The sequence below is a fragment of the Saccoglossus kowalevskii genome, chromosome 22 (assembly GCF_978046115.1).
Source record: "Saccoglossus kowalevskii chromosome 22, keSacKowa6.1, whole genome shotgun sequence".
Lineage (NCBI taxonomy): Eukaryota > Metazoa > Hemichordata > Enteropneusta > Harrimaniidae > Saccoglossus > Saccoglossus kowalevskii.
The window spans coordinates 9,899,846-9,927,548 of NC_140662.1; the positions used below are offsets into that span (position 1 = coordinate 9,899,846).

Sequence of the window (27,703 nt, forward strand, 5' to 3'; positions counted from 1 at the left end):
GAATGGCAATTAGGGGGAGAGAAGTCACAGCGAGTGCTGAACTGAATCGGGAGATGCGATCGCTTGGGTTTAAAGTTGTCTGTCGATCAGGAGGTGAATTTTCAGTTTGTTTGCTCTGTTATTATTTTTTAGATTTGTAAAATAACCTGTTCACCATAAAACATGTTTTCCGTTTTTTAGTTCCCAAAACTGTTGTGACAAAATTAATGTGATGATTCTTTTTCCATCTACCGGTATCGGAAAATCCGCTGGCGGGGACTACTGTCGGTATCTTACATTCAGTTCACTTTCTATATCATGTATAACAAATCTAACTTCATTGAATCCGTCAAGTTATTTATTGAGAATGTGAAGATTAAGAAAAATAAAACAGGTAAAACAAGGATGCTCACACACACAGACGCGTACGTTTTCTTTTACAGCTGGCTTGTCTCAGGCTTTATGTGTAATTTTATGTGTGCTTCACTCTCGGGCGCAAAAGTCAACTGACAACATGTGGTCGAATCAGAGAGAGAAAGATCAAAACAACAAAGCAATATGAACACATCCTGCTCAACATGTAAGTGAAGAATGAAATCATTGTTTGGTACATACCATCTGGGTTCCAGTATCGATCTTCATTCCATAGGGACAGCCACAATGTCTTGTAAATGACGGCATAGGGAAACAAAAATGACTACAGTCCCCATTCTGTCCATGCCTTGAGCATGCATTTTCACCTTGGGATTTAAAAAAAAAAAAAATTGTTGGAAGTTAATTATTAAATGATATTATCTGTCATCGTAACGCCATGAGTTACAGCGTGGCATAATTTTGCTGTATTTTATGGGGTATTTTCATCCTGCCATATAAAGAAATGCGAATTCCAAATATGGAATGATTACGCATACAAGCGTCCTCCAAGAATAACAAGTCATTGAAAATGACACAGTCCCCATTAAATTTTTGAAAGTTCTCTTTGTGCTCGTCATATTAAAGCTGAGGGGTTGTCGCGAGCGTGTCCTTGAAACTTCAGTTCCAAGTGACGCATACAACGAATTGTAGAACACGTGTTCCGTGTAGTAGTAATATGGCCAAAAATAAAAGTTGCCGTTATTTGACCATCTTTGATCTGATTATGAAACACACTGATATGTATGATGTATGTACCAAATACGAATGAAAATGGTACATAAATTATGGAAATATAGTAGTAAGGCCAAAAAGTCGGATGGCTGTCAATCGACCATCCTTGACCAGATTTTGAAACAAATTGTCATGGACATGCATCCTAACATGTATAAAGTACATGTATGTGCCAAATTTGGATGAAAACTGAGAGAGCACGTCCAAGATAGCACATGAAAAACCAAACCAAGATGCCTGCCAGTCGACCATCCTTAATCCAATTGTGAAATAAATTGTCATGGACATGTATCCATGTATAATCTATGTACCAAGTTTGAATGACAACTGACAAAGCATGTCCAAAATACAACATTTAAAAAAAAACAAGATGGCTGCCAGTCGGCCATTTTGAATCGAATCGCTAAACCACTGCATGTGCATATGTCCCACATAAGGTACTATGTACATGCAAAGAATGAACAGAATCGGTCCACAGGATTCTGAAATATGACTCTGGACAGACTGACGCATAGACGAACGGACACACGGACAGACAGACAGACTCAGGAACCCATGGACGGTCGGGTACATGTATCCTAACACGTATGATCTATGTACTAAATTTGAATGAAAACTGACAAAGCATGTCCAAAATACAACATTTTCAAAAAACAAGATTGCTGCCAGTCGGCCATCTTTGATCCAATTGTGAAATAAATCGTCATGAACATGTATCCTAACATGTATGATCTATGTACCAAGTTTGAATGAAAACTGACAAAGCATGTCCAAAATACAACTTTTTCAAAAAACAAGATGGCTGCCAGTCGGTCATATTGAATCGAATCGTTAAACCACTGCATGTGCATATGTCCCACATAAAGTACTAGGCACATGCAAAGAATGAACAGAATCGGTCCAAGGGATTCTGAGATATGACTCCGGGCGGACGCACGGACACCGAATCATAAGTCTAAAAACAAACATGGCTGCCACCAGGGTTTGATCAGACTCCACACAAAAAAAGTCCACTGTTTCCGTTCAAAATTTTTTGGATTTCGGCATTCCCATGAAACATTCTTAGAAGGAAAAGATGTATAATAATAAGGTTATTACAAGGATACCTCAAAGTATGCACTCAGACAGTACTTCACTGCATCGTTGTGTGTCGGTTGATACTCCCGATGTACTGCCTTCGCACATACTTTGAGGTATCCTCGTAATAACCTCATATTACTATATACTGCTTTAATTTCACAAGAAATTACTTTCTCATAAAAGACAAATAATAGTGACAAGTCAGTTCCAAAAATCTCATGAAATCACAACACACATATCCAGAAATACACTATTGTTTTTGTAAATCAAAGAGAATCATAAAATTGTGTAACAGAGCCATGGAGTGTCAGCAACTTTCACAAAAAATTTGTTTTCCCAAATGCTATAGAATAAACAAATCAACATCTGTAGCAGTAAAAATAAGCCATTGTTAATGATATAGTCCCCGCTTGTATTTAAAAAACGTAAACTATAAATATTTGTTAAGTTAATCTACAGGTCTCAATTAACCTTTTCACAACCAGTTCCCTCTTTTCACCACAAATTCACAAAATAGTTCTGTATAGTCTGCACTTTCCTTCGAAAAATTGGCACGAAAATAGCCAATTGTTTTTTTTAGTTAAAACTGAATATTGACTGAAATTTCATCTGTTGGCTCAAAAATGAGGATATTAGAAAAACAAATTTTAGCGAGATTGTCAGGATAATATCACTGTACATATGACTCATCAATCAAGGTCCCACTTTAGAATATAGTATATATGGATTGTATTGAAGTTCTCAAGCAATGCAATAATTTATCTTAACAAAAATCAGCAAGAAAAAAATAGATTAATTAGCTTAAATATATTAAAAATTATATAAAAAGGAAATAAATGTATACACAATCAAAATAACATATCAGTATTGCAGTAGGTGAATATTATAATACATCTTAGACTGTCATCAAATGCTAGTAATGTACATATCCATTGTGTGCATGTACTTGTATTCATGTTTAACCATGAAATGTTGCATGCAAAATTAAACTAAAACCAAACTTCTTCATGATTACCCAGAGCAATGTGATGATTATTCATTTTATGCAAATAAGTTAATTAATATGCATGATTCTTAACCTAATATGGCAATAGTTGAATTTCCTCTCTTACCTGATTGCATGTTAATATCATAAACTTTTATATTAGTTGCGTCATTCAAACCTTCTCGGATGATGACTGTTGCAGAACCATTCACTCTTTGTATCTTGTTGAATCCAGCATCCAATAAATAAATAAAATCTTAAAAATAACAAGGCATTGTTAATGACACAGTCCCTGTTGCAATTGCCGGAAATGTTATGTTTGCCTATTAAAGATAAAGTAATATGGCCAAAAAGCAAGATAGCCACCAATCAGTCAACTTTGATCTTATTATGAAACAAATTGTCATGGGAATATATCGTAACATGTATATTGTATGTGCCAAATTTGAATAAAAAGTGACCGAGTATGTCCAAGATACTACATTTTCAAAAAAAAAATGGCTGTCAGTCGGCCATGTAGGATAGAATCACTAAGCCACTACATGTGCATACATCCCACATAAAGTACTTTGGCACATGCAAAGAATGAACAAACTCAGTCCAGAGGATCTTAAAATACTTTAGAATACTTTATTTTCGCTTGGAATTTATTTTCGCTATTTTCGCTGAAGGGATGATTCTGTGAAAATAAAATCCAGCGAATATACTTTTTTTCCTATATTTCCTATTAAACTCATGAAAAATCAGTGAAAATAAATTCCAAGCAAAACGCCCAAAAAGCTTTTTCAGCGAAAATTAATTCCAGCGAAAATAAAGTATTCCACAGTATGTCTGAAAGATGTAGGAGACTAATACAAGTCCCTTTTTCAAACTTTATTTGAATGGAGACTAATAAAAATATATTCTATTATGTAAGTATAACTAACAAAATGTGCTATAAAAGCACACCTTTAATAAATTTAAGATCACTTGATTTCCTCTATCAGAATCACACTTGCAACAGAACTACTTTTATATATATATTCACTAAAAAAATATCTACTTTTAGCTTAGAAATTTTAGAAAATAGTCCAAGAAGAAAAAAACAGTACATATAGTCAAATTAATGAAAGTAAAATACCTTACCTCCATTCACAGTTATGGACACCGGCTGAGACGTGCTTTGGACACTGATGGTTTGACGGGATGATCCATCAAACTCAGATCGCTCTATTTTGTTGAGCTGTAAATATGTTGTAAAGAGATCAAGGGTAGCATGTGAATATATAAACAATCTTCTTTTCAAAAGTAAACTTACCTAACTTTACAAGACAACATTTTAATAACTTTTCCTTTAATGACTAAGCCTACTTATCTTTACAACTTTCCCTTTTATGACCAAGCCTACTTATCTTTATAACTTTCCCATTTATCACTAAGCCTACTTATCTTTACAACTTTTCCTTTTTATGACTAAGCCTACTTATCTTTATAACTTTCCTTTTATGACTAAGCCTACTTATCTTTATAACTTTCCTTTTATGACTAAGCCTACTTATCTTTATAACTTTCCTATTATGACTAAGCCTACTTATCTTAATAACTTTTCCTTTTTATGACTAAGCCTACTTATCTTTATAGCTTTTCCTTTTATGACTACGCCTACTTATCTTTATAACTTTCCTTTTATGACTAAGCCTACTTATCTTTATAACTTTCCTTTTATGACTAAGCCTACTTATCTTTATAACTTTTCCTTTTATGACTAAGCCTACATATCTTTATAACTTTCCTTTTTATGACTAAGCCTACTTATCTTTATAACTTTTCCTTTTATGACTAAGCCTACTTATCTTTATAACTTTCCTTTTATGACTAAGCCTACTTATCTTAATAACTTTTCCTTTTTATGACTAAGCCTACTTATCTTTATAACTTTTCCTTTTATGACTAATCCTACTTATCTTTATAACTTTCCTTTTATGACTAAGCCTACTTATCCTAATAACTTTTCCTTTTTATGACTAAGCCTACTTATCTTAATAACTTTTCCTTTTTATGACTAAGCCTACATATCTTTATAACTTTCCTTTTTATGACTAAGCCTACTTATCTTTATAACTTTTCCTTTTATGACTAAGCCTACTTATCTTTATAACTTTCCTTTTATGACTAAGCCTACTTATCTTTATAACTTTCCCTTTTAATGACTAAGCCTACTTATCTTTATAACTTTTCCTTTTAATGACTAAGCCTACTTATCTTTATAACTTTCCCATTTATGACTAAGCCTACTTATCTTTATAACTTTCCTTTTATGACAAAGCCTACTTATTTTCATAACTTTCTTTTTTATGTCTAAGCCTACTTATCTTTACAACTTTCCCTTTTATGATTAAGCCTACTTATCTTTATAACTTTTCCTTTTAATGACTAAGCCTACTTATCTTTATAACTTTTCCTCTTATGACCAAGCCTACTTATCTTTACAACTTTCCCATTTATGACTGAGCCTACTTATCTTTATAACTTCCCATTTATGACTGAGCCTACTCATCTTTACGACTTTCCCTTTTATGACTAAGCCTACTTATCTTTACAACTTTTCCTTTTTATGACTAAGCCTACTTATCTTTATAACTTTCCCTTTTATGACTAAGCCTACTTATCTTTACAACTTTTCCTTTTTATGACTGAGCCTACTTATCTTTACAACTTTCCTTTTTAATGACTAAGCCTACTTATCTTTATAACTTTTCCTTTTTATGACTAAGCCTACTTATCTTTATAACTTTCCCATTTATGACTAAGCCTACTTATCTTTATAACTTTTCCTTTTATGACTAAGCCTACTTATCTTTATAACTTTCCTTTTATGACTAAGCCTACTTATCTTAATAACTTTTCCTTTTTATGACTAAGCCTACTTATCTTTATAACTTTTCCTTTTATGACTAATCCTACTTATCTTTATAACTTTCCTTTTATGACTAAGCCTACTTATCCTAATAACTTTTCCTTTTTATGACTAAGCCTACTTATCTTTATAACTTTTCCTTTTATGACTAAGCCTACTTATCTTTATAACTTTCCTTTTATGACTAAGCCTACTTATCTTAATAACTTTTCCTTTTTATGACTAAGCCTACTTATCTTTATAACTTTTCCTTTTATGACTAATCCTACTTATCTTTATAACTTTCCTTTTATGACTAAGCCTACTTATCCTAATAACTTTTCCTTTTTATGACTAAGCCTACTTATCTTAATAACTTTTCCTTTTTATGACTAAGCCTACATATCTTTATAACTTTCCTTTTTATGACTAAGCCTACTTATCTTTATAACTTTTCCTTTTATGACTAAGCCTACTTATCTTTATAACTTTCCTTTTATGACTAAGCCTACTTATCTTTATAACTTTCCCTTTTAATGACTAAGCCTACTTATCTTTATAACTTTTCCTTTTAATGACTAAGCCTACTTATCTTTATAACTTTCCCATTTATGACTAAGCCTACTTATCTTTATAACTTTCCTTTTATGACAAAGCCTACTTATTTTCATAACTTTCTTTTTTATGTCTAAGCCTACTTATCTTTACAACTTTCCCTTTTATGATTAAGCCTACTTATCTTTATAACTTTTCCTTTTAATGACTAAGCCTACTTATCTTTATAACTTTTCCTCTTATGACCAAGCCTACTTATCTTTACAACTTTCCCATTTATGACTGAGCCTACTTATCTTTATAACTTCCCATTTATGACTGAGCCTACTCATCTTTACGACTTTCCCTTTTATGACTAAGCCTACTTATCTTTACAACTTTTCCTTTTTATGACTAAGCCTACTTATCTTTATAACTTTCCCTTTTATGACTAAGCCTACTTATCTTTACAACTTTTCCTTTTTATGACTGAGCCTACTTATCTTTACAACTTTCCTTTTTAATGACTAAGCCTACTTATCTTTATAACTTTTCCTTTTTATGACTAAGCCTACTTATCTTTATAACTTTCCCATTTATGACTAAGCCTACTTATCTTTATAACTTTTCCCATTTATGACTGAGCCTACTTATCTTTATAACTTTCCCATTTATCACTAAGCCTACTTATCTTTACAACTTTCCTTTTATGACTAAGTCTACTTATCTTTATAACTTTCCTTTTATGACTAAGCTTACTTATCTTTATAACTTTCCCATTTATGACTAAGCCTACTTATCTTTACAACTTTCCCATTTATGACTAAGCCTACTTATCTTTACAACTTTCCCTTTTTATGACTAAGCCTACTTATCTTTATAACTTTCCCATTTATGACTAAGCCTACTTATCTTTACAACTTTCCCTTTTATGACTGAGCCTACTTACCTTTACAACTTTCCCTTTTATGACCAAGCCTACTTATCTTTATAACTTTCCCATCTATCACTAAGCCTACTTATCTTTATAACTTTTCCTTTTATGACTAAGCCTACTTATCTTTATAACTTTCCCATTTATGACTAAGCCTACTTATCTTTATAACTTTCCCATTTATGACTAAGCCTACTTATCTTTACAACTTTCCCATTTATGACTAAGCCTACTTATCTTTATAACTTTCCCTTTTTATGACTAAGCCTACTTATCTTTATAACTTTCCCATTTATGACTAAGCCTACTTATCTTTACAACTTTCCCTTTTATGACTGAGCCTACTTACCTTTACAACTTTCCCTTTTATGACCAAGCCTACTTATCTTTATAACTTTCCCATCTATCACTAAGCCTACTTATCTTTATAACTTTTCCTTTTATGACTAAGCCTACTTATCTTTATAACTTTCCTTTTATGACTAAGCCTACTTATCTTTATAACTTTCCTTTTATGACTAAGCCTACTTATCTTTATAACTTTTCCTTTTATGACTAAGCCTACTTATCTTTATAACTTTCCTTTTATGACTAAGCCTACTTATCTTTATAACTTTCCCTTTTAATGACTAAGCCTACTTATCTTTATAACTTTCCCTTTTAATGACTAAGCCTACTTATCTTTATAACTTTTCCTCTTATGACCAAGCCTACTTATCTTTACAACTTTCCCATTTATGACTGAGCCTACTTATCTTTATAACTTCCCATTTATGACTGAGCCTACTTATCTTTATAACTTTTCCTTTTATGACTAAGCCTACTTATCTTTATAACTTTCCTTTTATGACTAAGCCTACTTATCTTTATAACTTTCCCTTTTAATGACTAAGCCTACTTATCTTTATAACTTTTCCTTTTATGACTAAGCCTACTTATCTTTATAACTTTCTTTTCATGACTAAGCCTACTTATCTTTATAACTTTCCCTTTTAATGACTAAGCCTACTTATCTTTATAACTTTTCCTTTTAATGACTAAGCCTACTTATCTTTATAACTTTTCCTCTTATGACCAAGCCTACTTATCTTTACAACTTTCCCATTTATGACTGAGCCTACTTATCTTTATAACTTCCCATTTATGACTGAGCCTACTTATCTTTATAACTTTCCCATTTATCACTAAGCCTACTTATCTTTATAACTTTCTTTTTTATGACTAAGCCTACTTAACTTTATAGTTTTTCCTTTTATGACTAAGCCTACTTATCTTTATAACTTTCCTTTTATGACTAAGCCTACTTATCTTTATAACTTTTCCTTTTATGACTAAGCCTACTTATCTTTATAACTTTTCCTTTTAATGACTAAGCCTACTTATCTTTATAACTTTTCCTCTTATGACCAAGCCTACTTATCTTTATAACTTTTCCTTTTATGACCAAGCCTACTTATCTTTACAACTTTCCCATTTATGACTGAGCCTACTTATCTTTATAACTTCCCATTTATGACTGAGCCTACTTATCTTTATAACTTTCCCATTTATCACTAAGCCTACTTATCTTTATAACTTTCTTTTTTATGACTAAGCCTACTTATCTTTATAAACATTTCCTAAAAATAAGAAAACTACACAATGGGATATTATATGTAAATTGATCTAATATAAATGCGCATATTTGACAGTCTATCTTCACATATACTGACACAACTGAAGCCACTAAAATAAAAGTAGTCCCATTACCAACTAAGCAACAGCCTTTAAAATAATGTTAGTTGTTAAGTTAAACACATACTCACAGTCACATCTGACCAGTACAGTTTTCTAGCTTGAAAATCTATTGCAAGTCCATGAGGATCACCCAACTCTGTATTAATTATTGTTGTTTTATTACTGCCATCTCCCCTAGTTCTAAAGATTGCTGCGGGTCTACGTACTTCTGACCAAAACAAATATCTAATAAGAATAAAAATGATATTAATAGTAAAACTGTCAGTACTAATACATGTACAATGAAAATAAGTGTAGTTCCACAATTGGTTAGTCCCACAGTGTGTACATTTAATTGGTTGAAATAGTGTTAAAATAAAATTAAAATAGAGTAGTGTCAAAACATAACACACCCTGACTCAAAGAAAGTCAAGGTTGATGTGGTCAATGATTTTTAAAAACATTTGTGATGTTAATTATTCTAAATGCACGAAATCACATTGCAATCGTCACCTGGTGTTGAACCAAACTCAATCAGTTTGATGATGGATCCTTACATGTATTCACACAATATTATACACGCTGTACTTGTAATAAGGTTCCAATTATTGTTTTTAAGTAAACTACCAAACAAAACAAAACAAAACAAAACAAAACAAAATGTTGCACACTGCATGTTAAACTGTCAAGGTATTTCGAGGTCTCAACATTTGTTACTCTTGTGACTTTTTTTTTGGCAAACTGCAAGTGGTGATAGATAGCAAATGTGGAGCAAGTTGCCATAGAAACCAATATTCCATATTTTAGACTGCATGACAGTGCTGCGTGGCCATCTTCATATCATATTGGCATATGGCAATTTAATGTATTTTATGACCAAGTATTGTCAGTTTGTTGTACATGCACAACTACAGTGGATTTCAGTAAATTTGATATGCTGATATATAATTAATGAGCTCATACATGTATGACCATAAAGGGTCATCTGATAGGTTAACCATGCCAATTGTCCGATGCCATCATTATAGCACTGGCTGCATATTCCTTTCTGCAACAGTGTTTTAGATATCACAGTAATGCATATTAAGAGGATCACATGACTATCAGGTGTTGATCACATGACTATCAGGTGTCGATCACATGACTATCAGGTGTTGATCACATGACTATCAGGTGTCGATCACATGACTATCAGGTGTTAGTCATATTCCTTGTCCAATGCATACGAGTAGGGAGCAAGTGTGAAAATGTCAGATTTATCAAAAAAGTAATAATTTGGTCTTTACCCTTCCATTGGGTGGACAACGACTGATACCGGTTGTCGGAGGTTGGTGATGAGTGTTCTCTGCACAGATGTCTGCATTAACCATACTACAGACAATGAATTGAGCATAGAGTCCACATAATAGAGGTTATTAGACACCCAATCAATGGCAATGCTAACGACGTGGCTAAACATCTTATTATGAACTACGGGCTCATAACCTGAATAGAGATAAGAAAGCAATTATTTAATTATTATACATTATCATAATAACAGTTTTTTTTTATATAGTGCTTTTTGACAAACTACATGAAAGATCAGATCTATCCCAATGACCAATAATATTCACTGTTACACAGGTTTCTCTAAAGATAACCAATCAAAAAGCTTGTTACACAGGTTTCTTTTAAGATAACCAATCAAAAAGCTTGTTACACAGGTTTCTTTTAAGATAACCAATCAAAAAGCTTGTTACACAGGTTTCTTTTAAGATAACCAATCAAAAAGCTTGTTACAGACCTGAACCATCTAGCTTTGTCCGAGCAATCCATTGTTTGTTGATGTCAGAAAAATAAAGGAATTCATTTCGCACATCATAATCCACACCACTGTATTTTGAGCCTCTATCCGACACTGGAAAAATTGCATCTCCTCTCTTGTTCAGATCCAGTGAAATTCCTCGAATGACATGGTCTTGTGTTACCAGGAGAAATTTATCTATTTCTGCAAATACAATATAGAAAATAGACAACAGTAGCAGAAAAGCAGCTACTTACAGAGTTTCAGAGCATGTAAAACAAGCCATGCATGGCACAGTCCCAGTTAGTTATCGAATTTAAGATAAATAGTTTTGTTTATAGTAATATAGCTGGAATATAAACATGTCAGGAATATGATTATTATGATGATTGTTTAACATTTAAATGATTGACATTTGTATCTGATCGTCAAACGAGTATTGAGAGATATTGCTCTGGAACAGCATCAATTAAAACAAAATCAGCCATTTTTAATACATGTATAATGAATATATAATATTTGAACATAGTCAGTCAAAGCATGTCAGAGATACATGTATGGATCTAGAAGCCCATTCATTAAAACAAAATGGCCACTAGTCAGCCATTCTGAACTTGATCTAATGTATGTACCAAGGTGAACAAAATCCATCCATAAATGCAAGAAATGCTTGATTTTCATGATTTTTTAGCACAAAAATGGCTACCATTCGGCCATTTTTAATAGGATCGTCAAACCAATATATCTGTATATATATGACATGATGCATAATGAATATTTAAAATTTGAACATAATCAGTCATAGCAAGTCAGCAAGTCAGAGATATGGCACTAGAACCACATTCATTAAAACAAAATGGCCGCCAGTCAACCATTTTGAATCTTATCTGAAAACAAAATGTGCATCAAGGTCCTATAATGTGCAACGTCTATACAGAGTTTGAACAAAATCCATCTGTTAACAGCCGAGAAATACTTTATTTTGATGATTTTTAGAACAAAAATGGCCGCCATTCGACCATCTTGAATTAGATCGTGAAACAAATTGATGTATGATGTATGTGTGAAATTTCATTGTAATTGGTCCAGGCATTTCTAAGATACAGGCACGCACACACGCACGCACGGAGGTCAAAACACAAGTCCGAACAGGGACTAACAAGCGACCTGGCGGTCGAAATAGCTCCGCTGTCTTCATTATCATGGAACAAGAATCAGTAAAGTGGCATTGTGGTTGTAATACAGTCAGTCATTTAGAGAACATTGCACTTGAGTTACAGTTGCTTGCAGTTGCAATTATGAACGTTTATAGTGTTCATAAGGATAGTGCATTTCATTGGACAAACATCATTGAGGCTAAACTTCGTGGATGTGCAAAAACCTGAGAAATAGTCGAGAAAAAAAAAATATGTTTTTGTTTGAAAATTGTAATCATGTTTTTGAAATGTTATCCTTTCTAATAACATTATACATGTACATATACGTAATTATTTTGTTACACCCAAGAACAAATGTTCAATAAATCAGTGCAGTAATAATCTTATGATCAGATATAAGAGTCAATTACTCAGTTTTACATAAGACATTGCTGAATGCAAGATCAATTGTTGTGCCATACACTGGGGGAAAAATCTGGTATCTTATTTTTTAATTTTCTGTGGAATGTTGATACACAAAAAGTTTTGCTGGAAATACCTTCAGCCAAAAATTTGACACTGCAAGAAATATTACTTGAGCAACTGTGATTGCATTGTCACTAGTTGCATGTGAATATTTAACAAAAGACAAACACAAAAATAATTTTAATGGAAAGTAATATTTATTACGTAAAAACACTTCCACAAACAGCACAGTGAACTCACTCTAATTGGAATAGTACAACACTGGGATAGTAATAACTGAAACTAAAAGTAACATTATTCATATGCAAATTACGACATTAAATCACATTCTTGGGCATATCGGAAGATAAGATGGATATTGTTAGGCAACTGTTTGAAAGTATACTGACCGTCCAAATTATTATGTGTGCAATTTAAGGGACCTGATCGATATAAGCAGAATAATCATCGCATTTGTCATCAAAAATACCAGTTAATTAACTTACTTGTGCTATTACATATTCAAAGTATACTTAAAAGTTGTATTATGTTTTATATTTAGTTGAAAGCCCTCTGTAAATAGGGCTTACGGTTTTGAACTAACAGTAGTTATCAAAAATAACATTTTTTACCAAAAATGAGAAAAATATTCACTAAAAATGCAAATTTGCATATTTTGAGATGAATTCAACAAATCTGAGAGAGGACCACCCCATGTATCCTTTGCTGCTAATATGAAAGCAATTGGACTTACGATTTAGGAATAGTTGTTGAAAATAAAACAAGCAGCCAGTCGACTGAGATAGCTCCGCTGTTAGCAATGCACATTTCAATTATTAAAAGAACAGGAGATATCACTTTTCACCAAAAATGACAAAAATAATCATCAAAATTAGATACTTGAAGATATCATCATGAAATGAACAAATTTGAGAGTGGTCCACATGTAGTACCTATATATGTAATATTAAAGCAATTGGACTTGCGGTTTTCAAAAAAAAGTCAAAAATATCACTTTTTACCAAAAATGACAGAAATATTCACTAAAATTAGAGAATTACAGATATCATTACAAAATGAACAAACCTAAGAGAGGTCTACCGAAGGTACATATACACCAAGTATCAAAGCATTCATGCTTGTAGTTTTGTAGAAGAAGTCGAAAAAGTAAAACATTGAAACAAACGGACGACGACGACGGACAATCACTCATATCACTCAACAAAGTTGACAGCGGAGCTAAAAAAAAACAAAAACAGGGACCCCCTACAAATGATCAGACTTTCACATGTCAGCTTAGTTCCCCCCCCTTCCCCCGCATACATAATGGTAGAATATTTATTTACTTACTTGTACATGATATCTGATCACTGTCAAGTTCATAGCCGGTTTTACATTTACATCTGTATCCAAGACCACCATTGTCCGTTGTGTGACTAACAACACACAGCTGTTGGCAGCCACCATTAATGCTACCACATGGATTAGGTACTGTGGGAATATGAGGACAATATTTTACCACATAAGAAAACACACTGACTCGCTCTCTAATGAACAGCTGCAGATACTTTCATGTAAAATGCATGCAAGGTTTTGTCTCTGTATCAACTGTGATTAATTTAAATCCCATTTTGAAAATTTGTGAGGAATCATCTGCTGAACAATATATACTGTGAAATACTTTATTTTCGCTTGGAATTAATTTTCGCCATTTTCGCCGTAGGAATGATTTAGTGAAAATAAAATCCATGAATATACCTTTCTACTTATATTTTACATTCAACTCGTCAACAATAGGTGAAAACAAATTCCATACAAAATACCCATATTTCAGCAAAAATTAATTCCAGCAAAGATAATTTTACAATACATCATGAATTGTTGAGATTGCTGTGAGGTGTTGAACAATTAACAGAAGAATATGAATTTATCTGTAAACATCAGATACAGTTAAAAAGGGTTTATTTAGTAGTAGAGTTCATGCATATTTACCTGTGACCTGACATATTTACCTGTGACCCGACATATTTACCTGTGACCCGACATATTAACCTGTGACCCGACGAATTAACCTGTGACCCGACATATACATATACCCTATCTTTACCTATTGTGTGCACCAGTCTTCATTTTGAATCAGCGCGAAAATAGATTCAAAGAATTTAAAGAACTGCTGCTCATGGTCCTTTTAAGTTACAGAAGCATTAAATTTTCTAAAACTTTCTTTGAGTATTGAGACAATCATGCAACATATTCGATAGTATGAATTTGCACAAATTTAAGTAAAACTTTTCAATCATGGTATTCTGTGTTTGAATGGTAATGACCATGAGAGCTTTCCATTGACTCATGCTAGTGTTCTGATGCATGTAAATTCATGCATCTCTGTTTTGAATTCTCACAAGTAAGATTTGAAACAAGAATTTTAAAATACTCCCTGTTGTGCCAGTCAGCCATCTTGAGTCAAATTTGCAAATCAATGTGATGTAGATAAGCTACCCAGTGGGTTTACTTACCAGTGGGTTTACTTACCAGTGGGTTTACTTACCAGTGGGTTGTTTTGCTGGATGGTAAGCTGTCACACCCATTGGTTTAGCACTCTCTGTCTGCACAATGATGGTGTAATCTGATTCCATGAACTTGTTAACTTTTAAGAGTCCCATTTTTGTCCAATCAGATACGTATACATACTGTTCAAATACTGTTATATCTAAAGGATGCGGTACATAGAGACCACCCGATATGAGTGTTTCCCTTTGAATAAAACAAAAAAAAGATTAATTTGAAAAAAATTCATTGATGTTCAGATAAAATTGGTTATTATATGGTACATGAGAGCATGTGATAATTTAGCATGAAAAACTGTCCACCTTGTTGGTGAAACAAACAAAAAATTGTCAAATTTGAATTTAATGATGTACAATAAAACATTGTGTGACCCAAAAACTTGCAAACAAATTTGGCAATCTGTTTTTTCTGCGAGACTCATAGATGCCTTCCTGTCTGGACATACCTGTTTTGACCATTGTAAGTAACACTCTGAACATAGTCCAATCGTCCATCAACCCAGAATATCCTTTTGGATGCAATGTCTACTGTCAAACCATTCGGCCAAATGACCTTGTCTGACACCAAGATGACGACATTAGACCCATCCATGAATGCCCTCTTAATAGCAGGGTATTTGCCCCAATCGCTAATAAACATGTACCTGCATAAAAACAACAAGTAACCAAGTCAGGAACATGTATTATATTTGTTTAAAAGTGCATCTCCAATAAACTAACAATGGAATTTTTGTAGGCTGGATTATTAAAATATAAATTTATTTGACACCTCTTTCATTTACATTTTAAAGTATATGTGTTACTATGGTATGTATGTTATATTTGAGTGGTAGGTTAAACAAGCAGCCTGTCAGCTAATATAGATCTGCTGTTTAGACAAAAAAAGCCATTTTTACAATAAATTACAAAGATTTTCACTAAAATTAGAGAATTGATTCAGAAGGTATTGTCACAAAATTAACAAATCTGACTGAGGTCCATCTAAGGTTTCCACACATGAAATTTTGAAGCAATTGGGCTTGCCGTTTTCAAGAAACAGTTAAAAATATTTTTTTTTTATCAAAAAGTACAATTATATTCATCAAAATTAGAGATTTGAAGATATCTTGAAATGAACAAATTTGAGAGAGGTCTACTATCAAAGCAATCAGATCAAGAAGAATTTGAAAAAGTAAAAAGGTGACGCGGACATTCATACATGTACGATAATTTTCAAAGTCAACAACACAACAACCAAACAGACATCCCAAGATAGTCTTAATTGTTATAAAGCTTAGCTTAATTTGTAGTTTATAAGAATATCGGTACTTGCCCTTCTGTCGGGTCCAGACCGATTCCTCGTGGTTGGTTAAGACCCTCAGTAAGCAAGGGCGCCCTCAGGCTACCGTCCATTTCGCATATATCAATCTGCCCAATGTAGCTTTCTACAACATAAAGTTTATTTCCAATCCAGTCAACTGCGACATTTTCTGGTGTATGTAGTCCAATATCCAAAACAACTTCTACTCCAGTACCATCAATGTTTGATGAATAAAGCTGAGAAAAACAAAACAAAAAAACAAGCCTTCGTGACTATTGCCTTTTTTTAGAAGTCAGCTGTTTATTCAACAAAGCATATAATTATACAGCTCGTACTGAGAATAGAATTTAATATTAAGGTAGAGATGCAGTTTACCTGATAGGTATTTTAATTAGTTGATTAGGAAACCAAGGTGACCTCCCTTGTCCACAAAACTAATATTTTCGGAAAGCTTATTGTATGAATGTTAAATTTTTTTTAGCATTTTTTTTATGGACACTGTAGTTTGAAATATGCACAAAAAGTGCTTTTTTGGTCAAAAGTGATTTAAAAAAAATTAGCTTCTAAACCATGCTTCTGTTTCCTGTCAAAATTGGTTCATGGGTACATCTGTTTACTATGAAGAAAGTGTCGTCTTGAAAACTGTCTACCAGTTGTCAATTTTGCAAGGCAGCAGCTCAAATTTCACTACTTCAACGGCGTTTTGAAGATAAACACAATCAAGACTGTTTGGATAATAAAAAGTAAAAAAAAAAATTCACTTCCAAGTGCCCACAAACCTGCATCTCTGCCTTAAATAAAAATTTGTATTTGTGTTGAACAAATCATATATAAGGCCTCACATGTGTTTTAGCCGTCATCTGAAGCTAACAGAAATATTTGAATAATAATTTAATAAATATAATGTAAAACCACCAATATCTCATAATATTTAGCGATAGTATGTCAAAAAGTCAATGTGCTTGCATAGACCAATCAGCTTGCTGGGACTGTGACTGCATGGAGATGCAGAAAATTACTACACTGAGCTGCAATGATATCTCGGATAAAATAAAGTTCATTGAACTTACTTTATTGTGCGTGTCATCAGTCCAGAAAAGTATCTGACTTGCATAGTGGAAGTCAACACCTATGGCATTTTCGGTCTCTACAACAGTTTCAATGTTACTGCCATCAATGTCCACACTCATTATGGCATTCCTTAACGAAAAAAAAATTTTGGCCGCTCCCCCACCTGCAAAGAAGTTCAAACATCATGATTGACCTCAAAAATATCACACATCCTGATACTTTAGAGATGTACAAATTCATTGTCAAAGAGAACTTATTTATTAAAGAGAGAGAGTCGTCACTTGCGCAAGCGTCAGATGGCCATACAGTGTCATTATTTACAAACATCCATGAACCTTTGCGTTTTTAGCGCGTGTTGTTATCGTCTCTTGAGATTCAATTACCGAGCGTGCACAGATGACAACCCTCTCCCTTTAATTTCTTCTAAATTTGTAAGCATTTGTCATTGGAATTGAAAAACATTACATGACAAAAAATTCACATAATGTTAAGTTTTTTTTGTATCGATAGTTTATATAGAGCATTGCCATGGTTTTCTTGTATCAGTAAAACAACCAATCGAGTTACAGCAAGGTAACAATATGAGTCAACACCTAGCAATTTGTTGTTGTTGAAAGTACAACCTTTTTTTTGTTTTCAATGTTCTCCTTTTATAGATAACAATTTTAGTTTCCGTTGTAATTACTTGTACATTGTAGCTTCCATTTTTGACAGTAATTATGAAGGTTGTTTAACACATTCTGCGTATCTGTGTTTATTTCATAGATTAATACAAAATCTTATGTATAGAAGAGTGAATTTTTTTTTATTGCCATTTAAAATGAACTTGATCTCCTGCTGTATTTTTTTTGTTTTGGTCTTGTAAAATCATTTTTATCTCATCCGGGAGGCATCACATGTGTGAGCAAATAAATAATCCTGTGAGCCCCCCCCCCCCCCCCCCCCCCAAAAAGCCAAAGCTATTATTCAGAGGGCTAGCTGAAGACTACTTACTCAGCATAGAAAAAATGGGTTTCAATTGATGGAAAAATAGTGGTCAAAAACTTCATGAGAATAAAGTAATAATACCATAGCACTGTGATTGGGTAATTAGAATAAAAACATCTCGTAATTAACCAATCATAATGCTTACCTATTGCTTTACAATGGCTATTATTTTCAATTTGATAACCCTCGTAACATGAACACCTGTACGCACTTGGAACATTGTGACACAGCTGATCACAGCTACCCCATACTCCACACTCGTCATAATCTGCAAACCCGAAAAAATAAAAAATCATACTTTCAGAAAATATATATTTTACAAGGTTTACACTAGTTATTCTTAATTTACTGCTTGTTAACAAATATTTTTTGTACAAATCTAATGTACATAAAGTTATTGCGAGGATACCGCAAAGTATGCATGAAGACAGTAAGAGAATCAAATGCAGTGTAGTAGAATGTTATGCGACTACGTACTGCCCGAATTCAAACTATGTGGTATCCTCATAATGACCTTATTATCATAATACACCTTTACGAACCAATCGCTTGATACAGAAACCCCAGAGATGGGTAAAATGATCATTCCATTTGGAATTCACATTTCCTAATATGGTAGGCTGCAGATAGAATTTTCAATACCGCAAAATTACGACACACTGTAACTTGTGGAAATACAGTGACAACTGTACAGTGTATAACTATAATATCGTAACACCCCCCACCCCCCATCCCACCCCTCAGTAATTTTTAGGGTTACTCCATATTCCCACTATACTTTTTGGACAAGATTTCACTTTAATAAAAAACAAATTCATTGACACACAACATTCATAGTACTGTAAAATGACTAATTTTCACTGGGTTTAAATTTCACTGATTTACCATTTCAGGCATATTCAGTGGGTTTTGAATTCACGGTTTTATCATTTAGATAATGTGTTCTATGCTAAATTTTACATATTCACTGGGTTTTAATTTAGCACATTTTCCAGTCAGCGAAATAAGCAAAATTAAAACCCAGTGAATAATTAATCCTTTTACAGTAATTGAAAGAAAGTAACACTAAAAAAAAGTATGAGTATATATAGATTTGACTCCATCCGTATTAAATACAAGTTACATGTATAAGAACAAGTTCAACAATTATGATGAAAATATGAATCTAACAAAGTACATTTATATATAAGGAATTTCTCAGAAAAAAATACTTTTTGAGACCTCACCTACACACGTTCTGTTATCTGTGTCTAATATATATCCAACATCACAGTAGCATATGCCACCAGTTGGTGACACATGGCAGTCATTTTCACAACCGAGAATACCGCAATTATTTTCACCTAAAGATATAAGATAATCAGTATGTTCTCTAATAATACTTTTTATTTGATGATGCACAGAGATTCAGCAAACAGTTCTAATATCACTGAACTGACTGCCGATGCTTTTTCAATCAGAAACAACAAACAGTAGCAATGGAATTGGTTAAAACACCGTACACACAACAATTTTTGTCAACATGTTTTCAGACTGTGAGCGAGCCATAGTACTTGTTTTTATCCCTCATTGTTCCCATTACCATAGTTACGTAGATCAGGGAAACAGATGCAATGAAGAGAAAGAATAGAACACAATAGCACGGAAAACAAAAGTATTATTTTGTTGGCCCATTGGGGGCGCTAAAACTGGCGATATTCGGTCTATGGGTTGCAAGCTTGCATAACTTTTTTTCCTTTTGAAATTTCATGTTCAGTGCGAGATGGATTCAAGGCATACAAAAGAATCTACTTTTCTAAAGGAAAAAAGATGACTGATAAATGTGATGTACATTTCTAAGAAAAATTAATTTATAAAATAGTGTGATTGTCCATGAAGAGTGATAAATGTGGTACTAGTGGAAAACAAAACAGTCTTGTAAATCTCTCACAAGAAAATAAAGAGACAACAAATGGAATGATACCAATTTTTTGTCAGTGACATTGTAAAAACCAAAAACATTCAAATAGTAAAATCTTTAGAGTGGCACAAATATAAACGCATTTAAATAATTTCTATAAAAATAATCTTATTTTTTTATAACTTCATATTGTCTACAGTTCTTATGTAGCATGCTTAGTAACTTTCAGAGAATGACTAAATCACAGATGAATTTTTAACTCGTCTTTGCATGGTTGCTACCTTTTATGCAAATAAATTGATACAATGAACTCACTACAATAGTTTCCTTGTCCACTCTCGTCTTCACTATTCGGACAGTCTGGCTGATTATTGCAGACTTCTGATAATTCAATACACGTTCCTGACAATGGACAGGCCCACTTTAAAGGTGGACATGATCGTTGCTCTTGAATAGAAAAACACAATATGAAAATTACCTTATTAGTATGCAAATAACATCTAAGACACTGGTTCATAAAAGTGGAAAATCTAATTAAATTTGTCGTATGGCACCATGGACAGTTGCATGTACATTACATTGTGTCTCTGTAGAAGATTGCATTCAACAAACAAACAACTAGATAAGGTTAAATTTCAATCCATTATACTCAGTCTGTACTATTTTTAAAAAAATTGCATTACGTAGTTATTGAGTTCCCAAGTTTAAGAAATATATAAAATTTGAACACGAACAGTTACAAAATGTCTGAGATATGGCTTCAAAACTGCATTCACTAATTAGAAACAAATTGGTCACCAGTCGGCCATTTTGAAACTGATCTGACAAACAAAGTGATGTGCATTAAGGTCAAGTTTGAACAAAATCTGTCCATGCATGACCAGATCCAAACCAAGAATTGCAGAAATGCTTGATTTTGGTGAATAACAATTTGGTTGTCTTGAATAACCAAATAAATAAATATGCACATGTGCAACATGATTTATGATGTATATGTAAAATTTGAATATGATTAGTCTGCAAAATTCGGAGATAAAACCCTCGAACAGCATTCATTAAAACAAAATGACAACCATTATGGCCATAACATAATGGCCATCTGTATATTTATGACATGATGTATAATGAATATATAAAATGTTAACATAATCAGTCAAAGCATGTCAGACATATGACACTAGAACCACATTCATTAAAACAAAATGGCCACCAGTCGGCTATTTTGAATCCGATTTGAAAAAAAATGACGTACATCAAGGTCTAAAGTAATGAACAAAATAGATCCACCAGTAAACAGCCGAAATCTGGTTTTGGAAAAATTCGAACAAAATCCATCCAACCACAACCAAGATGACACTCACCACATCTTTTTTCGTCTGATAAATCAAGGCAGTCATCAGCTCCATCGCACACCCATTCCTGAGGTACACAGTTGGAATTTTCACATGTGAACTCAGCACTGGAGCATGATGGGTACACTGTAAGAGAAATATGACATAAAAATATGCTGTTGTTTTTTAGCACCCAAAAAGTTATTCATAGGAGTGTTTATTACAATTATCTGACATCTTGTTTTCTGTTAGGATAGTTTATGAATTTTATTGGTACCGTAAAAATCATATTTGAGGCTGCAGCTTTAATATAAGCCTCACCCAAAACTTTCACAAACCAAACAGCCACCACATATTTCAGTAAAAGATATACAATTTAATTTTAAATTAAGGCATGATTTTTTTGAACATTTCAATCTTTCCTGAAGCCTAGACTAGAGTCTAATTTAGGTTTTCCGTAGTCATTGACGCCTATTCAAGAGTAGTGTTTATTGTGAGTATAGCGTGAATGGGTTAACTGCGTTTCGACAATGAGCTGTTATCATCATAAAAAGTGTTAAATTCTTCTTCAGTGCTCAGCTTATCTTTCGAAAACAACTAATTTCTTGATTTAAAAAAAAATCATGCCGTTTTCCCATCAAAATCAAAGCGGTAAATCTCTTCCGTGTTGCATTCACCATGAAGTCGCTGACCTACATTAACATATTTAAATGAGCTATGGTAATTCAAACACGTTGGCACCATTCAGTGCTTCGATTGGTTAATTAGCTTGGACTTGGACAAACATGGCGGATATCTCGGACGTGACCGAAATCATTCGCTTGCGGTGAAACTACGGTAAGTTGAATTTGCATAACAATTCAACAAACTTATTTTTTGTACGTTATTGTAATCACTACTTAGTAATAATCATCAATTGTAACACTTCGAAAACAAGTAAGTTATTAACTTGTGAAACGCAGCATATCCAGCCAGATTACCGTGATCATTTGCTACTAAGCAATGCATTAGTGTTTGTTTTTATTTGAAACTTCTTTTAGAATATACTTTTCGTTATCAACAAAAATAAATGCATATTACATTAAATATACCGGTACTGAGTACCATATTTTTTTTGTTATCATGTGAACAGTTTTTTTTTTTGATTGACTGTAATTTCCCTGATGTCTAAATTAGAGCATGGAAAGTACCACACTACCGATACTAACAAATTAGTGTGACGTCTATTCAAGAGATTATACGGTACCATAATCGGCAAATGCGTACAAATCTATTTGTGGATATTATTTAATGTGCAGCATGTTGTACAGTGTAAATTTGTTTGTCTGTGTGTGAAAATCCAAAAGTGCACTTAGAATTGCAACAAAGTTGCAATTGAGTGTCGTGCATCTCATTAGCATATTATTATCCCTTCAGGCCTTTGTTTTCTGAAAACATTTCTCACTGTTACCGAAGTGAATGCTCTAATTAAAGCCGCACCAAGACTTTCACGCATTTGAAGTCGCCCGTTGAAAAAATGAATTTTAATTCAAGCCGAGGCCTCAATTAGGAATTTTACGGTATGTTTGCAAATGTGTATTAGACTGGGCAACGATCCTCTCAATGAGTTGATTGAAAACCCAGTCTAGTATCCCCATGGGATTTGGGAGGTACATTACCAATGATATTGATTACAAGATAAATGATTTACTTCATTGAACACATACAGCAATACAGGGATCAGTGACCTTTGAATGTGTATCACCAGTAATCAGTAAAGTAGAAACAGTCAACAAATTTTATCAGATTTTGACTACTAATTTCTCAATTTTTGCATGATATTTTCACACAGGACATCTGCCATTCACAATAAGGGAAGATTTTATACTGATGAATTAGGTGACCTAGTTTGATAAAGTTTGGAATAGAATTAGTAAAGTTATTAACAACGACGATGACGACAAAAACGATGACAGACATTTTTCCCTCAATATAACTTTCCCTTTCATCTTTGATGATACAGGCAAGGTAAACAGTAATTCACACGGCAAAATTCATCTTTTGTTATGTCGCTTACGACCAACAATATTCATAGATATCACTCACCGCAGTCAGCCTCATCTGATTCATCTAAGCAGTCTGATTGATGGTTACAATACAGTTGTCTTGGGATACAAGAACCATCCGCACATTCAAACTCTAATATACCACATTCTGAAAATTATAAAATATTATAATAATTGTCAAAACTGAAAGAAAATGTTTAAAGCAATTAATGATGATTATGCTGATAAAAGGGAGCACATATTCTCATTGCATCATAATTCAGTTTAAACTATTGAACAGCAGACATTGCAGTGTATGTAGAAAATATAAATGTTTCACTCAAGAGTAAATATTTCTTATAGCATAGCAACTTTATAATGTACTGAAGTTACGCAATTATTGCAGTTAAACTGTAAAAACTACAAATAATGCGTTTTTAAGTGCTGTGTTATTCTGGAGAAAATTCACATTAATGTCAAAGACCACACTAAACAAAAATGCAAATTACAAAGAAAGATAAGATTGATCTTATAGATAAACATAACAGATGGATGATTTTCCATTCGCTGCTATTTTCTGACGCCACTATGACCTTTCTGTGTCCTGTTTTTTACGTTTAATTTCATATACACATAATGCGAGATTTCACAGTGAATAGAACATGGTCTATCATATCCTTGCCTAAATGAATATGTTAACAAATCTCAAATATCAGGATGTATGACCTCGGGTCAGAAAATACCAGGATGTGTGACATTTAGTGGTCTGAAAGTACCAGGATGGTTGACCTTTAGGGATCAGAAAGTACCAGGATGGTTGACCTTTATGGGTCAGAAAGTACCAGGATGGTTGACCTTTAGGGGTCAGAAAGTACCAGGATGGTTGACCTTTAGGGGTCAGAAAGTACCAGGATGTGTGACCTTTAGTGGGCAGAAAGTACCAGGATAGTTGACCTTTAGGGGTCAGAAAGTACCAGGATGTGTGACCTTTAGTAGTCAGAAAGTACCAGGATGTGTGACCTTTAGTACAGTTAAAGTCCTAATATAAACCGCATACGTAATAGTAACCGCACCCCCAATTCCGGCTTCGGGGTTAAAGAGTTCTTAACAAAAATTGAAAACTTGAAAAGTACCTATTACTAACCGCACCCCCAATTCAACAAGACCGTGACTGACTTCATTGTTTCAACCAGCTGTTCCAAAACGGCATTGTTCCTAATCCTATTCATTTGTTTCGACAACATGCCTAAAGATATTCACACCTATTTATTGTTCAGCGGTGATAAGATGTCAGACAGGCATTGAAACTGCTTTTGTTCTGGCGGCGACCTCTGTCAATACTCTTTCTGAATACGTCTGTGTTTCGTAAGTTTTAGACAATGAGCTTTTATCACCGTAAAAATGTTAAACTGAGCATTGAAGAATAATTTATCTTTCAAAAACAAATAATTTTTTTATTTAAAAAAAAAAATCATGCCGTTTTCCCATGGAAATCAAAGGCAAAAGATCGCACTACATTATCGGTAAATCTCTTCCGTGTTGCGTTCACCATGAGGTCGCTGAACTGTCATTAACATATTTAAATGAGCTATGTAATTTAGACACGTGGGCAACCATCCAGCATTTTGATTGGTTAATTAGCGACTTGACCTATCCAGTCAATAATACGTCACACGAGCATTCAAAAACATGGCGGATATCGTATCGGCTGTTTACATGTGACTGAAATCATTCGCTTACGGGGAAACTAAGTTGAATTTTACTTGCATTTTATAACAATTCAACGAATTTATTTTTCGTGCGTTATTGTAATCAGTACTAAATAATAATCACCAATATCAACACTTCGAAAACAAGTAAGTTATTCACTTGTGACCCGGATCGAGCTACCGTTCTGTGATCATTTGCTACTAAGCAGTGCATTCGTGTTTTTATTTGAAACTTATGTTAGAATATACTTTTCGTTACCAAGAAAATTAAAAAAATAAATGCATATTACATTAAAAATAATGAGTATTTTTTGTATCATGTGGAAATTTTTTTGATTGACTGTAATTTTTCAACATTTCGTAACGCCTATTTTAGAACCAAAATAAGGCCTTTCACTCTTCCCCGACGCCTATTCAGGAGATTGTACGGTGTATTGTTTGTTTTGTGCATGTTTTGTGGACAAAAAATGACCACGCCCATTTAGTGATTGCAATATGTACGTAATAGAAACCGCACCCCGAACTTGAGCTTTTGATCCCAATTTTTAAATTGATACATTGTAATATAAACCGCGGTTTATAATAGGACTTTAACGGTAGTCAGAAAGTACAGAGTAACCCTAGAGTTCATGCATCAGGCTTATTAATTTGTTTCAGTTACAAAAAAAAAAGTTCATGACAGGGATGATAACAGACATTGTTTTGTTTTTTTCAAGGATCAATGCAACTTCAAAAATTATATTCTGCGACCCAGATTAAAGGACCTATGGCTAATAGATTAAAATTCAGTAAAGTACACTCTAATAGACTATTTTCAAATGGCCGCTTGCTTTTTTCTCCCAAATAGTCTCTATCGCCATGGCATCCATTTTCAAATATCATGGTTTCCATGGCTACAGGAACAGTAGACGTGATGGTGTTTGAAAATGGAACACTATTCAGTGTACAAAAGCTAGTCACGTACCTCTCTCATCTTGATGAGATTTCGGCAACCATTAATAAAATCTATTGTTTAATAATGTTTACAAAAGTGCATAAATCTACTATATTGAGCAAACAATATGTGGCGAGACATTACAAATCATACCTGAGTTACAATTGTTTTCATCTGTGCCATCTCGGCAGTCAAAGACTCCATCACAACGTCTGGATGCCGGAACACATGTACCATCGAAGCACGTTATGTCAGTGCTTTCACAGTCTCTGTATTCTGAGAGTGAAAAATGCAACAACAGGTCAAATTTAATCGTAACCACTAGACACACAAATTTTTAACAAGAATTGTAGCTGATAAAAAATTATGAACATAAATATTGCCACAAATCTGATGGAGGTCCTACCAAGGTATCAATTAAGCAACCAAGCTCGCACTTTTCAATAAGAAGTGGAAAATATTATTTTAACCCAAAAGTCAATTTCAAGTTTGACAAAATTTTTAAAACAAATTTTTGATTTCCATGGATGCCACAGGAGAATCCAAAACACAAGTCCCTATTTCAGACTGGGTGTACATGTGCGCGTAGACTAAAAACAACAATTTTGTCACAATTGATATGAAATTTTTCGAAGGACACTAAACTTACCACAGTTGAACTCATCTGATGAATCACTACAGTCATTTTCATGGTCGCACTTCCATTGTATTGGAATACAGTTGCCATTTGCACACTTAAACTGGCTATCATTACACATATGCTCAGCTGAAAAAAAAAATTCAAAAACAAAACAAAAAAATTCTCATGAGGTATTGTTTTTTATTGGTATTTTTATTTTAACCTTGTTATAAAAATTGTGCTTTTCTTCAAATTTGTCATGAATGTGTATGAGAAATCCATTATGAGTGATGTCACTACCAAGTTTGGATGACATTTTGCCGAGGCAAGTCTAAGAAACAGTTGACATGTTCAAATGTTGCATTACGAGGAGTAAAATATTAAACTGCCAGTAGGTGAAAGGTCATCAAAACAAAAAACAAACTGATCAACATGCACATATACATATATACCATGACTTAAATTTGTACGTAACATCGGACATCTCCAAGGATGTCTGAAATATGACATCATTTCAGACTACGTCTGATGGAGACGAAAATTAAATTAATTAAAATATTAAAAACAATAATTTTATCATTGAAACTTCAAGGGCAATCATAACTGTGCTATGCTGCCCATAGCAACA

At 33.3% G+C, this 27,703-nt stretch overlaps 1 protein-coding gene across 1 annotated transcript in view; it reads right to left on the bottom strand.

Annotated features, from left to right (window-relative positions):
* Positions 1 to 27,703, bottom strand: part of LOC102802448 (low-density lipoprotein receptor-related protein 2-like) — a 196,092-nt gene that overhangs the window by 140,364 nt on the left and 28,025 nt on the right. The window contains exons 4-21 of the mRNA XM_085495716.1: positions 27,106 to 27,222; positions 26,610 to 26,732; positions 23,875 to 23,982; positions 21,820 to 21,936; positions 20,774 to 20,905; positions 19,785 to 19,901; positions 18,704 to 18,826; positions 17,571 to 17,734; positions 16,513 to 16,736; positions 15,647 to 15,844; positions 15,182 to 15,387; positions 13,984 to 14,124; positions 11,033 to 11,236; positions 10,536 to 10,734; positions 9,339 to 9,663; positions 4,316 to 4,412; positions 3,318 to 3,446; positions 595 to 719 (exon numbers count right to left, since the gene is read on the bottom strand). Coding sequence (XP_085351842.1) covers positions 595 to 719; positions 3,318 to 3,446; positions 4,316 to 4,412; positions 9,339 to 9,663; positions 10,536 to 10,734; positions 11,033 to 11,236; positions 13,984 to 14,124; positions 15,182 to 15,387; positions 15,647 to 15,844; positions 16,513 to 16,736; positions 17,571 to 17,734; positions 18,704 to 18,826; positions 19,785 to 19,901; positions 20,774 to 20,905; positions 21,820 to 21,936; positions 23,875 to 23,982; positions 26,610 to 26,732; positions 27,106 to 27,222 — 2,849 coding nt within the window. The remainder of the gene's footprint in view (positions 1 to 594; positions 720 to 3,317; positions 3,447 to 4,315; positions 4,413 to 9,338; positions 9,664 to 10,535; positions 10,735 to 11,032; positions 11,237 to 13,983; positions 14,125 to 15,181; positions 15,388 to 15,646; positions 15,845 to 16,512; positions 16,737 to 17,570; positions 17,735 to 18,703; positions 18,827 to 19,784; positions 19,902 to 20,773; positions 20,906 to 21,819; positions 21,937 to 23,874; positions 23,983 to 26,609; positions 26,733 to 27,105; positions 27,223 to 27,703) is intronic.